General features: G+C 56.8%; 2 protein-coding genes across 5 annotated transcripts; one reads left to right on the forward strand and one right to left on the reverse strand.

The window, feature by feature from the left end:
* The first annotated feature begins 897 nt into the window (after nt 1–897).
* Shd (Src homology 2 domain containing transforming protein D) lies at nt 898–7,167 on the forward strand. Of its 4 annotated transcripts, none has more exons than XM_028859714.2 (7): nt 898–1,255; nt 2,042–2,381; nt 3,498–3,606; nt 3,683–3,859; nt 4,574–4,682; nt 4,906–5,025; nt 6,493–6,675. In XM_028859714.2, the coding sequence occupies exons 2-7, from the start codon at nt 2,103–2,105 to the stop codon at nt 6,548–6,550; spliced, it is 852 nt and encodes a 283-aa protein (XP_028715547.1). In that variant the 5' UTR covers nt 898–1,255; nt 2,042–2,102; the 3' UTR covers nt 6,551–6,675. The 4 variants fall into 4 exon arrangements, with proteins under 4 accessions (XP_028715547.1, XP_028715544.1, XP_028715546.1 ...); XM_028859711.2 differs by lacking the exon at nt 6,493–6,675 and adding an exon at nt 6,690–7,167 and having other exon boundaries at nt 902–1,255; XM_028859713.2 differs by lacking the exon at nt 6,493–6,675 and adding an exon at nt 6,690–7,167 and having other exon boundaries at nt 905–1,255; nt 3,501–3,606.
* Nucleotides 7,168–8,503: 1,336 nt separating this feature from the next.
* Nucleotides 8,504–12,495, reverse strand: Tmigd2 (transmembrane and immunoglobulin domain containing 2). The gene is made up of 5 exons (XM_028859670.2): nt 12,291–12,495; nt 11,052–11,411; nt 9,433–9,468; nt 9,233–9,352; nt 8,504–9,027 (listed from the first exon to the last, which is right to left on the reverse strand). The coding sequence occupies exons 1-5, from the start codon at nt 12,331–12,333 to the stop codon at nt 8,504–8,506; spliced, it is 1,083 nt and encodes a 360-aa protein (XP_028715503.2). The 5' UTR covers nt 12,334–12,495.
* Nucleotides 12,496–13,387: the final 892 nt, after the last annotated feature.

The raw sequence follows: 13,387 nt of genomic DNA on the forward strand, positions 1-13,387 counted from the left end.
GACCCAAGCCTCTTCCCCAACCCCCAGTATTGGGCCAGAACTCCCCTCTCAGCCGCCCCCCACCCTTGGGTTGTACTCCTAAAAGGTGCAACAGTAGGGTATGGATCAGTGGAACACATTCTCGGGGGCTGCCTATGCCCATCTTCATGCAGCAGGATGTCCCAGGGTGGTGGCCATGACCTCCGTCTCCATCAGAAAATCAAATCCGGGCTCTTTTCTCTGCTCCCCCCAACACACACACACACACTGCCTGCTCCCCTCCCTCCTGAGGCTTGGAGGCGAGGGGAAGTCAAGCACCGTTTGATTCCGCCTCAGGGCTGCTGATTGCCATTCCTGCCACGTGCAGTTAGCCCCCCTCCATGCCGTGGATGAGATCCGCCTGTGATGGCCTTGGCTGCCACCACCTGCGTCAACACATGGGACGATTGCCCACGTTCTGGTGACCCCTGGGGACTCAGGGGACAGCCAACTCCGGATGCTGTGCTTGCTGTAAGCCTCAATTTCCCCACCTGGAAAACAGGGCTCATAGTGCATGAGAGGATGAACACATTTTGTGAACGCCCAGTGCCACCCTTGAGATGTCCAGGCACAAACTGACGGATGGGTAGCCCGAATAACAACCCACACACATAGCTTCTCTGTGCCTCAGTTTCCCCGACCTGAACATCTCAGTGGGTTGGGTACTTGCCTAGTATGCACGACGCTCCTAGTGTCATCCCTAGCACTGGGAGGCTGAGGCCGGAGGATCAGGGATTCGGGTCATCCTTTGCTGCAAATGAGTTGGAGGCCAGCCTGGGCCACATGACACCCTCAGTAAATCTTCTGTCCATGCTTCCTGCACCTTTACCGTTTGGGAAGACCAAGGCACTTAGACCCGTGGCTCAGGCGACTCTGGCTGACTCCTGCCCCGCACTTCCCCTCCTTGGGGTCCCACTTCCCAGCCCCCTCTGCAGCCCTTGGGGTCCGAGCCCGCTCCCCTCCCTCCCCTGGCAGACCCGCAGCTGCGGCCGCCTCCCGCCCCTCCCCCTCGCCCGCCACAAAGCGACGGACGCGGCAGTGACGGACGGCGCCTCCCGCCCCGCGCCACCGCCAGCCGCGACCCCGCGCGATGCTCCGGTCTCCTGCCCAGTCCCCTCCCCGCCCTGGTCCCAAGGGCAACTCGATCCCCGTGCCGGTGACCTCTTCCTTCGGGGCCCTCCTGGGTCCGGGTCCCGCAGTCCCCGCCCCGGAGCGGCTGAAGGTCTGAGGTCTGCAGGTCTGTCCTTGGGGCGGGGGCGGGACCCGGTGGGACGCGGGTGTCCTCGCCCCTCCCACATCCCCGAGTGCCCAGACCGGGACCCAGAGGTTTATGTCCCTTTGTGCGGTGGCGATGGCAGTAGACAGTTAAGGGATTGGGGAGGTTAAGAGGTTGCGGGGGTGGGGGCAGGGGGTGGGTAAGAGACCCGGGGGTTAAGAGATGGCGGCGGTAAGGGATCGGGAGGTTAAGAGATGTGGGGGTGAGGGATCCGAGAGTTAAGGGGTACGGGGGTGGTTAAGGAATCCAGGAGTTAAAGGAAGGGGAGGTGAAGAGATGGGGGGTGGTGGTAAGGGATCCGAAGGTTAAGAGATGGAGGAGTAAGGGATAAGGGGTTAAGAGATGGGGGTGTTAAGGGATAGGGGAGTAGGGGATGGGGTTAAGGGATCTGGGAGGTTAAGAGATGGGAGGTTAAAGGATAAGAGGTTAAGGAATGGGGGCCGGGTAAGGGATAAGGGGGTTAAAGGAATGATTGGGGATTTAAGGAATCAGGGCAGCTGGATCCTTGGGATCAGAGAGCAGCCCACCAGGAGTACGACCCTCCGGGTGACCCAGCCTCTGGCAACTTTGTGTGTGTGGAGCTCTTGGAGACAACCGCGCTGACACCATACTATGCGCGGTTCCTGCAGTGCTGGGGTCACCACCTGCTGTCCCCTCCGCTCTGAGCCCACTCCCCCTCCTCTTCCCCCTCTTCCCTCCTCTCCCTTCTTCCTATCCCTTTTGTCTCCCCCTCCTACCTCCCCCCAGGACGAGCTGCGGGACACGCATGGAAAGCCTGGTCTGACACCAGCCCATTTCGGGGACACCGATGGCCAAGTGGCTCCGGGACTATCTGAGCTTTGGCGGCCGGAGGCCCCCGCCACAGCCACCCACCCCCGACTACACCGAGAGCGACATCCTGCGGGCCTATCGAGAGCAGAAGGACCTGGACTTCGAGGATCCTTACGAGGACGCCGATGGCCGCCCAGAGCCGGAGCCCGCCGGGCCTGGGGACTCCAAGTATGACTCTCCCAGGCACCGACTGATCAAAGTGGAGGCTGCGGACATGGCCAGAGCCAAGGCCCTGCTGGCCAGCCCCGGGGAGGAGGTGCGTGGTGGGGCCCAGCACAGGTGCTCCGTCCCCGTCACCCCAGGGTCTCCACATCATGTCGCCCCCACCCCCAGGAGTCTAGAGCTTCTAGGCTAGTGAGCATCCCCCTCGAGACATTCTCCATTCAGAAAGATCAAGGGTGGGCGCTGTTTTTGTTTTGTGTGAGACTTGGTCCAACGTAGCCCAGGCTGGCCTCAAACTCACTACTTAGCTGGCGATGATCTTGAACTCCTGAGACTCCTGCCTCTACTTCCCAAGTATGTGTCACAGGATGACAGGCGTGTGTCACACTCGAGGTTTATGCTGTGCAAGATAGAAGCTGGACCTGGTGCATGCTGGGCAAGTGCTCTGCCCTCAGTGCTTCGGCCCTGCGTAGTTAGTTTCTATGGCAATGTTTCTCAGCCTACTGGTTGTAACCCACTTTGGGTCCAACATCCCTTTCACAGGGGTCATCTAAGACCATCGGAAGACACAGATGTTTCCTACGATTGTAACAGTAGCAAAATTACAGTTATCAAGTAGCAATGAAAATAATTCTATGGTTGGGGGTCACCACAACATGAGGATCTGTATTAAAGGGTAGCAGCATCAGGAAGGTTGAGAATCACGGCTCTATTGGTTTGGTTTGGTTTGGTTTGGTTTTGAGACAGGTTCTCTCTGTGCAGCCCAAGCTGGCCTAAAATTTGTAATCCTGCTGACCCCCAAACCTCTGGAAGGGGGCAGGATGAGAGGAGGAAGGGACACAGGGAGACAAGACAGACTCGAATTAAACCCTGCCTCATACTCCCCAGCTGTGTGACCCTCCCTGCCCAGGTCCCTAACCTCTGCTTTTGTCTCTTCGCCTGTGAAACAGGCTTATCTCCTTACTGAGGGCTTAGGGACTGGTATTAGAACCATACAAGAGGGGGCTGGGGACTGGGTTTGAATTCCCAGAACCCACTTAAAGAGCTGAGTGTGCTCATAAAGCCAGCACTGGGGAGGCAGGCCCAGGAGGGTGCCCGGGACTCCCTAACCAGCCCACCTCTGAGAAATGTGAAACAGCCCAGCAAGAGCAGGCAGAGAGTACAGGGTCACACAACAGGGGCATCCAGAGCTAGCCTGAGCCTTTCCCAGCAGCCCGAAGCAGACACAGAGTACTCGGACCCTTTCGATGCCCAGCCTCAGCCGCCAGCCCCGGATGATGGGTACATGGAGCCCTATGATGCTCGGAGCGGCTCAAGCGGTGAGTGCACAGTGCGGGGGATGAGGGCACGGTCCTGCATAGGAGAGCAGGGTGACCAGTGTCTCCTCCACCCCAGAACGGCCAAGCAGAGCTGTCCAGCTTTACGATACTCCTTACGAAGAACAGAATGCAGAGCCGGAAGATGGAGCGTCTTCCGGCCAGAGCCGGCTGCCCCTGGAGGACGAGAGGCCGGCAGATGAATATGACCAGCCTTGGGAGTGGAAAAAAGATCACATCTCCAGGGCTTTCGCAGGTATGCTCAAGCTCAGGCCCCTCGCAGGCCTCCTCCCTCCACTGCCTCAGTTCTCACTAACGTCAATTCTCCCCCATAGAAAATCCCCACCCCCATTCTGTGTAGTCTTGGAAGAGACATGGCTGTGTCACCACACTGGACTTGTGGTCCTTATAGAACCAACCTAACGGTGATTGTAGACTAAATACTAGAACGCACTCAGTTGTGTGGGAGCTGGTGAAAGGCAGCAAGGGGTTTTTAGGAGCTGTCACGTGGTAGACTTGGAGTCAGACATTTCCTCGCTAAATAGAGTACAAGGATAACAGGGTCAATATCAAAGATTATCAAATAACGCAGGTCCAGAAGAGATGGGGCCATGACTTTAACAAGTGCTCCCTTCCACTGTGTAGGTAGTCCTGCTCACCCACAAGTACCTTAGCCCGCTGAGGGGATGACGATTACAAACTTGGAACCCATTCCTGTTGGCCACACCCCCTGTGCTCTGATTTGCCAGTCAGGGTAATGTCCCGCCCTTTCCGAGGTGTCTGATTTCTGGGCGGCCACGCCCTTCGTTCCCAAAGACCAATCGCAGCTCCTGTGTCAATCTTGTCCTACCTTAGACTCCACCTCCATCTCCTGGGCTCTGATCGGCTGCCCCAAGTTGAGGTTCCATTGGCTGATTCCTGCCCCGCCCACTGTGTAGGCAGGACTTAACCTCTCACCCTCCTCTCCTAGTACAGTTTGATGGTCCTGACTGGGAACGGACCCCAAGCTCGAGCAAGGAGCCTCGGAGACCGCAGCCTGCGGAGCGCGTGGACGCAGCCCTGACCCTGGAGAAGCAGCCGTGAGTGCAGATGCTGGAGGAGGGGTGGCCCCAGGGACCCAGGAACTGCAAGGGAGCTGGGGCCTCATTCACTCACTCAGTCATTCATTCATTTCTTTGGTGAGGGTCCCCAGGCTGGTCCCCACTCAGCATGTCCAAGGGAATTGTCTGGCTGTGCCCTGGGGTCCTTCCTTCGGCCCCCAGGTGTGTAAAGTCAACTGAAGGTGTCTGTCCCCTCTCCCAGGTGGTTTCATGGGCCCCTGAGCCGTACAGAGGCCGAGAACCTTCTGTCCCTCTGCAAGGAAGGCAGCTACCTAGTGCGGCTCAGTGAGACCAGGGCTCAGGACTGCATCCTGTCCCTCAGGTGAGACCCAGCCTCAGGGCTGCACCCTGATAAGGGCTCCTGGGCCAGTGGGTGGGGCTTCCAGGCCAGTGGGTGGGGCTTCCAGGCCAGTGGGTGGGGATTTCTGGAAACTGGAAGGGCTTTCAGGCGGCTGCGTGGGGCACCTGGGCCAGTGGCTAAATGGGCCCTACGGGGAGCGAGCTTGGACGCCTACCTAGCAAGTGATCCAAACCTCGGGAAGCTCAGGGAACCAGCGCCCAAGGTTCTTTTGAATGGCTCTGTCCAAAACGTGACATGCAGCCCTGAGGGTCTGTGTGAAGGCAGATTCTCACAATGTTCTAGAAAGCACTAGAGTTTGAGGCTCTGGTTCCTTAAGATGCCTAAAGTGTGAGTCCACTATAGCACCACACGACCTGTCGCCCCAGCACCGGGATACAGGGATGAGGGGCGGGAGGATCAGGAGTTCAAGTTCAGCCTCAGCTGTTCATCCAATTTGAGGATATACTGGACTACATGAGATTGTCTCAATAAAAGGGGGGGGGGCTGGCTAGCCAGTTCAGTGGTTAAGAGTGCTTGCTGTACTTTGGGAGGACCTGGGTTCAGCCCCTACATCAAGCGGCTCACAACCACCTGTAATTCCAGCCCCAAGGAATATGACACCCTCTTCTGGCCACTATGGGTACTGTGCACGCGCACATACACATGTGTTAAAATATAAATCGGGGCTGGCAAGATGGCTCAGTGGATAAAGGTGCTTGCCACCAAGCCTAAAGAACTTGAGTTCGATCCCAAGGACCTATATGGTGTGAGTAGTGAACTGACCTCCACAAGCTGTCCTCTGACTTCCACATGTGTCCTCCCAATGCACATATAAATAAGTGAGTCGTGTAAAAGATAGTTTTAAAGGGGGGCAATAGGAGAAGAGCTAGCCTCGACATTGTTAGGACGCCTGCCTTTATTCCAGGGTCTCCTTTATGAGCTGGGGCGCGGGCACAGATGAACTCAGGTTCCAAAATGGGATTGTGGGAGATGAGAGGCTGTGAGGGAGGACATTTTACAGAAGTGACACTGGGGCTGAGCTGGAGCCATCAGGGCCAGGGTGAGCAGGGTAGGAAGCGGTCTTACTGCAGAGCCCAGGCTGGCCTGGAAGAACTCAGAGATCTGCCTGCCTCTGCCTCCCAAGCATTGGGAGTAAATAAATACATGTATTTATTTTGAGGAGGAGGTCTCACGATGTAGCCTTGCCTGACCCAGAACTCACCATTGTAGACCAGGCTAGTACTGAATTTGTAGCAATCTGCCAGCCTCTGCCTCTTAGGTGCTGTGATTTTTTTCATTTACTTTTGTGCATGTGTGGGTGTAGAGGTCAGAGGACAACGTTGGGGGTTCAGTTCTCACCTTCCACTACGTGGGTCCTGGGGAATCGAACTCAACTCAGCAAGCTTGGCTACAAGCGCCTTTACTCTCTGGTCCCTCTCACTGGTCCAGAACAGAGCTTCAAAGGGAAAGATACATTACAGAGTCATGGAGCTCAGGAAGTCACTGAGACTGTCGTCCTTGGGAGCGGCGCTGGGTGGGGCTGCCAGAGGCGTCCCGGAGGCCCAGCACCCACCGTGCACTTGTGGGAAAGTGGCTGTGGAAAGTCGAGTGGGTCTGGGGGACTGAAGATCTGCCTTGACCCACAGGAGCAGCCAGGGTTCCATGCACCTGAAGTTCACGTGGACCCGGGAGAACCAGGTGGTGCTGGGCCAGCACAGCGGGCCCTTCCCCAGCGTGCCGGAGCTGGTCCTGCATTACAGTGCCCGCCCGCTGCCTGTGCAGGGGGCCCAGCACCTAGCCCTGCTCTACCCCGTCACCGGCAGCCAGAGCTCCTGAGGGACCCGGCACGCTGGCTGCCAGGTCAGAAAGAGGACAGGGGGACCCACAATGCAGACTCCCTCCAAGCCAAATATAATGCCCTTTTTTTTGGGGGGGGGTCCAGGGACCCCTCTCTGTGACCAAGCCAAACCTGTGAGTGGGCTTGACCGGTTTAAAAAAAAAGGCTCTTGCTTCCAGGAATGAGGGGTTCAATCCCGGGGCAGAGAGCAGACACGTGCAAGTTGTCCTCTGATTTACACACAAGTCACACGCCATAAATTAATAAATAAATGTAATAACAATGAATTTTAAAACCTTGTCACTCCCTGCTATTCTTTTGGGGTGGTGGGGAGAGGCCAAGCAACCACTCAGACCTAGGAGCGTTCCCAAAGCCACAGCAAGCACAGATGCCTTGGGGACTGAGCAGTGAATGACTGCCTTTGTCACAGAGACCCAGCTGGGGTTAGAGGCTAAATGTCCCCAGGGGCGGGAACAGCTCCGCCTCATCCCAGCCTGCAGCTGGGCCTCTGGCCTACCAGGCTGAGCAGCTATCTGTCCCCCGGGAAGTCCACGGGAGTGGGGGAGGGGAGACAGCAGCAGTCCTTGTCACTTCAAGGTGACATTGGGCAGGACAGGACCATGGTACATGCTAGTAGCTCTGACCCTCAACACTCCTGACTGGAGAGGTGGCCCATTGAGTGGGAAGGGGCTATCCAGGCCTAAATGTGGTCTCCCTGCTCCTTGGACATGTAAAAGCAAGGGAAGACGGGGGATTATGTAATTACATTATAATCGAAATGTGCGTGGGTAAGTACAGGAGTGTGCCTGTGTGGGGTCTGCAGTTCTGAGCTTCCAGAAGTGGCTGCTGGGAATCGGTCCTCAGGAAGGATAGTTTGTACTCTTAACCGCTGAGCCATTGCTCTAAGCCCCTATTATAAAAATATAAGGCAGTCCGTCAGGTTAACCCAGCACTCGGGAGGCAGAGGCAGGCGGAGCTCTGCGAGTTCAAGGCCAGCCTGGTCTACAGAGCGAGTTCCAGGCCACCGAGAAACCCTGTCTCAGAAACAAGGAAAAATCAAAAGTGGAGCAGACTCTTCCTGACCGAAGTGTGATGCCAGGCCATCTCCTGGAACCCTGGAACCCACAGATGACTTCATTATTGGTAGCACCCCAGCCAACACGGCCACAGGCTTTAGCTTTGTGTCTTTGAAGAGCCTTGTTAAAGCTGAGCTTGGCTGTGCAGGCTTGTCACTACAGTTACTGGTCCTCGAGGTTGTTCAGAGCCAGCCTCGGCAACATAATAGGAATTTGTATCAAAGTAAAGAGGAAAAACAGAACTGGGGATGATTATCAGTAGAGACCTACCTAGAATCCCAGTGAGGGGCTGGGGGCGTGGTCAGAGTGAAGCCCCGCCTAGATTTCCCAGTGAGGGGCTGGGGGCGTGGTCAGGGTGGAGCCCCGCCTAGAATCCCCAGTGAGGGGCTGGGGGCATGGTCAGGGTGGAGCCCCGCCTAGAATCCCCAGTGAGGGGCTGAGGGCGTGGTCAGAGGTGGAGCCCCGCCTAGAATCCCCCATTGAGGGACTGGGGGCGTGGTCGGAATGGAGCCCCGCCTAGAATCCCCAGTGAGGGGCTGGGGCGTGGTCAGGGTGGAGCCCCTCCTAGAATCCCCAGTAAGGATGGGGTGTGGTTCAGCAGTAAATCACAAGTAGAATTGTTGAGGTCCTGGGCTCCATACACAGTATCTAAAGGAGCCTTTATTAACAGTCCCTGGGTCATGTCATTGATCTCAGCCTGGAGCTGTCGGACGCCCCCTCTCCTTATAGAAACAGCGACGCCCTCACATAGCTCTTGTCCAGGTCCATTTTGGGTTCTTAGGGGTCTCCAAAGCCTCTTTCGACTTCCAGGATCCCTCTTGGCATGTGGCCTGTCCCTACCTCCTGGGGCTCGCGAGAGACTCACAGTGGGCAGAGATGGTGTGGCTGGGCCTGGGCCTGGGGCTGGGTTTGTTGACAGGAAGCTGCTGGCGCGGGGCAGGCTTGGGGAAGGTGGGGAGATAGATGCCTGGGCTCTCTGCTCCCTGGCTGTGTCCTTCTCCTTAGGCAGGTCCTGAAGCCTGCGTGGACTCTCCCGGGGCCGGTAGAGGACATTGCTGTAGAAAGAATTTTCTGGGGGCGACAGTAAATTAAGAGTGGCCCTGGCTGTCTTGGCACAGGGAGGGGCCAGCCTTCCCTGCTACGCAGCCTCCCCTCCCGCCCCCGCCCCCGCCCGCACCCCCAGCCCCCTTGGCAAGGTGTTGCAGTCCGACGTCTGCCACACCGGGGCGGTAGCACCATGTACAGAGATTCCTTCGTTCCTTCGGGTGAGACTCACCTGGGCAGGCGCTCTCCCCCGAGTCCTCCCGACGACACCTGCTGAGACCCCACAACACAGCACCCAGCACCACCAAGGCTGCCACCACACCCCCAGCCACCAGAAGCGCCAACAGGAGCCCTGGACGGGGACACAGAGAAGACTGTCTGTGGAGGAGGGGCAGGCAGGGTAGGGCAGGTGGGAGGAGGGGCAGGGCTCACCTGAAGGGTGGGAGGTCTCCTTCAGCTGGAGGCCACCTGCAGGGAAGAGGTTCCCGTTTCAGGAGAATGACCACTGGGAGCCCAGACCCCTGCAGCCGCCTCTCTCCTCCCCGCCTCAGGATACTGAACCTGGCAGGCTCGGCGATTTAGGCAGGTGTCCAGCTAGACCCTCAGTGTCCTCTTCTGAAAATAAGTGAGTATAGCAGTCTTCTTGGGCTATCAGTGGGGTGAGGTGTAACTGCAAACTAGGGATTCTATCCATGGTAGCTCCAAATTCCTCTTGAGACGCTCTCTCCTCCAAATGACTTCTGCCCCCAGCCCCTCACTCTACCTCTCAGCCAAGCCCCAAATCTTAGTACAAAGCACACTAAACGCCATCACTCTGAATTCACTCTGCCAAGACAGGAAAGCCCACAGCTGTGTGTGGCAGGACAGGTGTCGGGCTGGAACTCAAGCCCCGGGTCACACAGCCAATCAATGATCACACAGGGCTGGAGTCCAGGTCTACACGACTGCTAGGAACCACAATCAAAAGTGGAGCTCTCAGGACTTACAGAAGATGGGTCACCCCCAAACCCTCCTCTTGCAGGTGCTCATGTGAGCAGGGGTCCCTGGAAGCTGTTGGGGGTAAAGAAGCCAGCTGGGGCAACTGCTCCCCACCCCTGCAGCATGCTAACTGGCTACTCCTCAGGCTGGTGGTGATGAGCCACACAGCCAGAACACAGCTCCCGCAAGGACAAGGTCTCCCTGCCAGCTGAGAACACACCGGGCGCTCCATCCTCGCAAATGGGAACTAGCACAACACAGACCAGCAGGAACCACTGAGACGGTGCCAGGCCAAGGCTACTGGGTCCCAAAAGGCCCTGCCATGACAGACAGGGAGGAATGTGCGCCCTGTTCCAAGGCAACCAAGCTGAACACAGCGGGGTTTGCCTTTGTTTTGTTTGAGGCGGTGAAACCCAGGCTGGTGTTGAACTCTTGGCAATCCTCGGGCTGCCTCAGCTTCCGGTGAGCAGTAGGGTAACAGGCAAGTGCCGCCACATCCCACTGAAGCTCCAGAATGCTCCACATGGGCTCTTCTATTATATATCGAGATAGGGTCTCCCTCTGTAGCTCAGGCTAGCCTCCTAAGTGCCAGGGACGACAGGTCTGCCATTTTTTGAAATGACTATTTTTGTTTGATTATATGTTCATGCAGTACCAATGGTGGCCAGAAGGGCGGCGGCAGGTCCCCTGGAGCTGTAGTGACAAGTGGCTGTGAGCTGGCTCGTGGGTACTGGGAACTGAACCAGGTCCTCTGCAAGAGCAGCTGGTGCTCTCACTTCTGAGCTGCCTCTCCAATGCCTTGCACAGCTTTTTGAGACAGGATCTCATGTAGCCCAGGCTGGCCGTGAACTTCTGACCGTCTTGCCTCACTGCCTGTTACTTTTCTTTCTCTCACTCACTATGGAACCCAACCTAACTTTGAGTCTGGCATCCTCCTGCCTCAGCTTCCCAAGTGCTGGTGTTGCAAGTGTGCTGTGAGCAATTTTATACTCAGATATGACCAGAGATTCAGGAGTCTGGGGATTCCAGAGCCTCCCCTACCCACATGCTGCCTCATCCCATTCATTTCATACCTTCTTTTACCTTGACCTTGGTCCCGTTGCCCTTGGCCTTCTGCAACTTGGGAATCTCCAGGGTGGCCCGGCACACGTAGTCCCCGCTGTCATTAAGGCTCACGTGGTCCAGCCGCAGGCTGAAGTTTGCGGGTGGCCACCAGGACAGCTGTCCCCGAAACTCGCAGTCTTCAGGGTTGAGGCTGCCATTGGAGATGAGCAGGTGGCAAAAAACGACGTTGTTCCGGGCCCACTCCACACGCAGCCTCTCCCAGGACTGACTCTGCTTCACCCCGCAGAACAGCGACATCTCACCGCCTTGTGTCACATTCACGCACGGGGGCCACTGCTGTACACTCAGGCTCACAGCTCCCTGCAGGCCTAGGAAAGACACGCATGTCGCACAAGTCTAGCAAGCCCCATGAGGGCCTGAGTTCCTAGAACTGAAGAAGACGGAGTGTGGTGGTGTCACCCCGTGCTGGGGACACAGAGCCTGGATTATCCTAGCGCTCTCTACCAGTTGTTCCCACAGGCCAGCCTCTGGCCAAGGAGAGACTGGATCTCAGAAAATCGGTGGAGATGGACTGAGGAAGATTCTGGGGGTAAACATATGGCCTCTATGCACACACACACACACACACACAAATACATACTGACACATACATACACACACACATAGACATGTATATACACATGGACATGCATACACACATAGACATGCATATACATACATATACACACATGGACATGCATATACACACATATACATACAGACATGCGCACCCAGGCATGCATACACACATACACCACGATGCGATGGCTTGGTGGTTACTGAGGCTTCGGGAGACCCCACACCTCTGGCCTCTGGGGGCCCCTGCACTCACATGCACACACACCCCATATATATAAATCTCTTGTGGAGCATGGTGACACACACCTTTAATACCAGCTCTCCAGAGGCAGAGACAGATCTCTGAGTTCCAGGCCAGCCTGGGCTACAGAGTGGGAACCTGACCCCCAAAAGCAAGATCCTGTCTCAAATGAACACAAGTGTTGCGGGCCAGAGGCTGGTTCCGGACCCCACAGCCTGGGTTCCGGTCCCTGCAGGCCAGTGTTTAGGTCATGGTTTGGGTTCCTCCAGAGACCCTGTAAGGGCCCAAGCATCCAGAAGTTCCGGGTGGTTCTGATGGGGGATCAGGCAGCTGAAGAGGCCTGGACAGCAGGAGAGGGTGCACAAGGTGGGGACCCCCAGGTACTCACCCCAGAGCTGCAGCAGGATGAATGTCCAGCCAGGAGAGCCCATCCCTGAGCCATCCAGGTCCCAGGCTCGCCCTGCTGCACCCGGCTCGCCCAGCCCCCACACACACTCTTCCTGTCACAGCGCCCACTCCACCCCAGCTGAGGTGACATGGGGGGCGGAGAAACACAGAGGGCAGGCAGACCTACATCCTGTGTTTCAGGCTGTGGGGGAAAAGGGTCCAGTTCCTTCCACCCCGTGCCTCAGTTTCCCCCAAAGCATTCTACATCAAAAAGGAAGTATGCATCCATCTGTGGGTGTAGAGACTGGGTTCATGGGAGTGAAAATCTCTCTGGAAGATACTACAGAGGACAGAGGAAGAGCCACAGCAGAGTGTAGGGCAGAGGGACAGCAAGGAATGAGTGCCAGATGAGGGAGCCCGGGGCTGGGCTCAGTGAGCCGAGCACTTGTCCAGCGAGTGCAAAGCCTGGGTTCCAGCCCCAGAACCCCACAAAACAGGCATGGTAGGGTACACCCGTCATCCCAGTGATGGGGAGGTGGAGGCAGGAGGATCGAGTTCAAGGGCAGCCTTGGCTACATAGGGAGCACGAGGCTAGTCTGGGCAATGAGACACTTCTCAAAAAGTCAGTCAATACATTAAGATCCCTCTGCCTCAGTTCCAGGGTACCTAAGTCGTCCCCTTGTTTCAGTGCAGGGCATGAGGCCCAGGCCTCCCATGGAGCAGGTACAGGCCATGTCAGCGGATTTCTATAGTGACTCACAGGTGTGGTGGCGCACACCTTTAATCCCAGCACTCGGGAGGCAGAGGCAGGTTGGATTTCTGTGAGTTCCAGGCCAGGCTGAGCTACAGAGAGAGACCTGCTCTGGTAGCAAAAACCAGTCACTCTGTTCTCAGTCAAACCACAAGGACATCAGTGACTTCCTGGTGGGCTGTGTATATCTATACACAGTGTATCATAGCTGTCCCCAAGCCCGTCTGTGGTCAGCCAACCCCGTGGGAGGTTGGGATCCCTGTCTGGGTGAACGAAGCAGTCTCAGTCCGTCAAGGCCAGTTCTGTCTCTTACAGGTAGGTTCTGGTTGCTGCTCCAAGGCCTGGGC

This window comes from Peromyscus leucopus, chromosome 22, assembly GCF_004664715.2.
Source record: "Peromyscus leucopus breed LL Stock chromosome 22, UCI_PerLeu_2.1, whole genome shotgun sequence".
NCBI lineage: Eukaryota > Metazoa > Chordata > Mammalia > Rodentia > Cricetidae > Peromyscus > Peromyscus leucopus.

Bases quoted from the DNA above. Each gene is read 5' to 3' on its own strand.
- Shd (XM_028859711.2), top strand. From the start codon at position 2,103: ATGGCCAAGTGGCTCCGGGACTATCTGAGCTTTGGCGGCCGGAGGCCC. The intron at 3,607-3,682 runs GTGAGTGCACAG...CCTCCACCCCAG, and splicing joins TGCTCGGAGCGGCTCAAGCG to AACGGCCAAGCAGAGCTGTC. The intron at 4,683-4,905 runs GTGAGTGCAGAT...CCCCTCTCCCAG, and splicing joins CTGACCCTGGAGAAGCAGCC to GTGGTTTCATGGGCCCCTGA.
- Tmigd2 (XM_028859670.2), bottom strand. From the start codon at position 12,333: ATGGGCTCTCCTGGCTGGACATTCATCCTGCTGCAGCTCTGGG. The intron at 11,412-12,290 runs GTGAGTACCTGG...TGTCTTTCCTAG, and splicing joins CATCCTGCTGCAGCTCTGGG to GCCTGCAGGGAGCTGTGAGC. The intron at 9,353-9,432 runs GTGAGCCCTGCC...GTCCCCGTCCAG, and splicing joins GGAGACCTCCCACCCTTCAG to GGCTCCTGTTGGCGCTTCTG.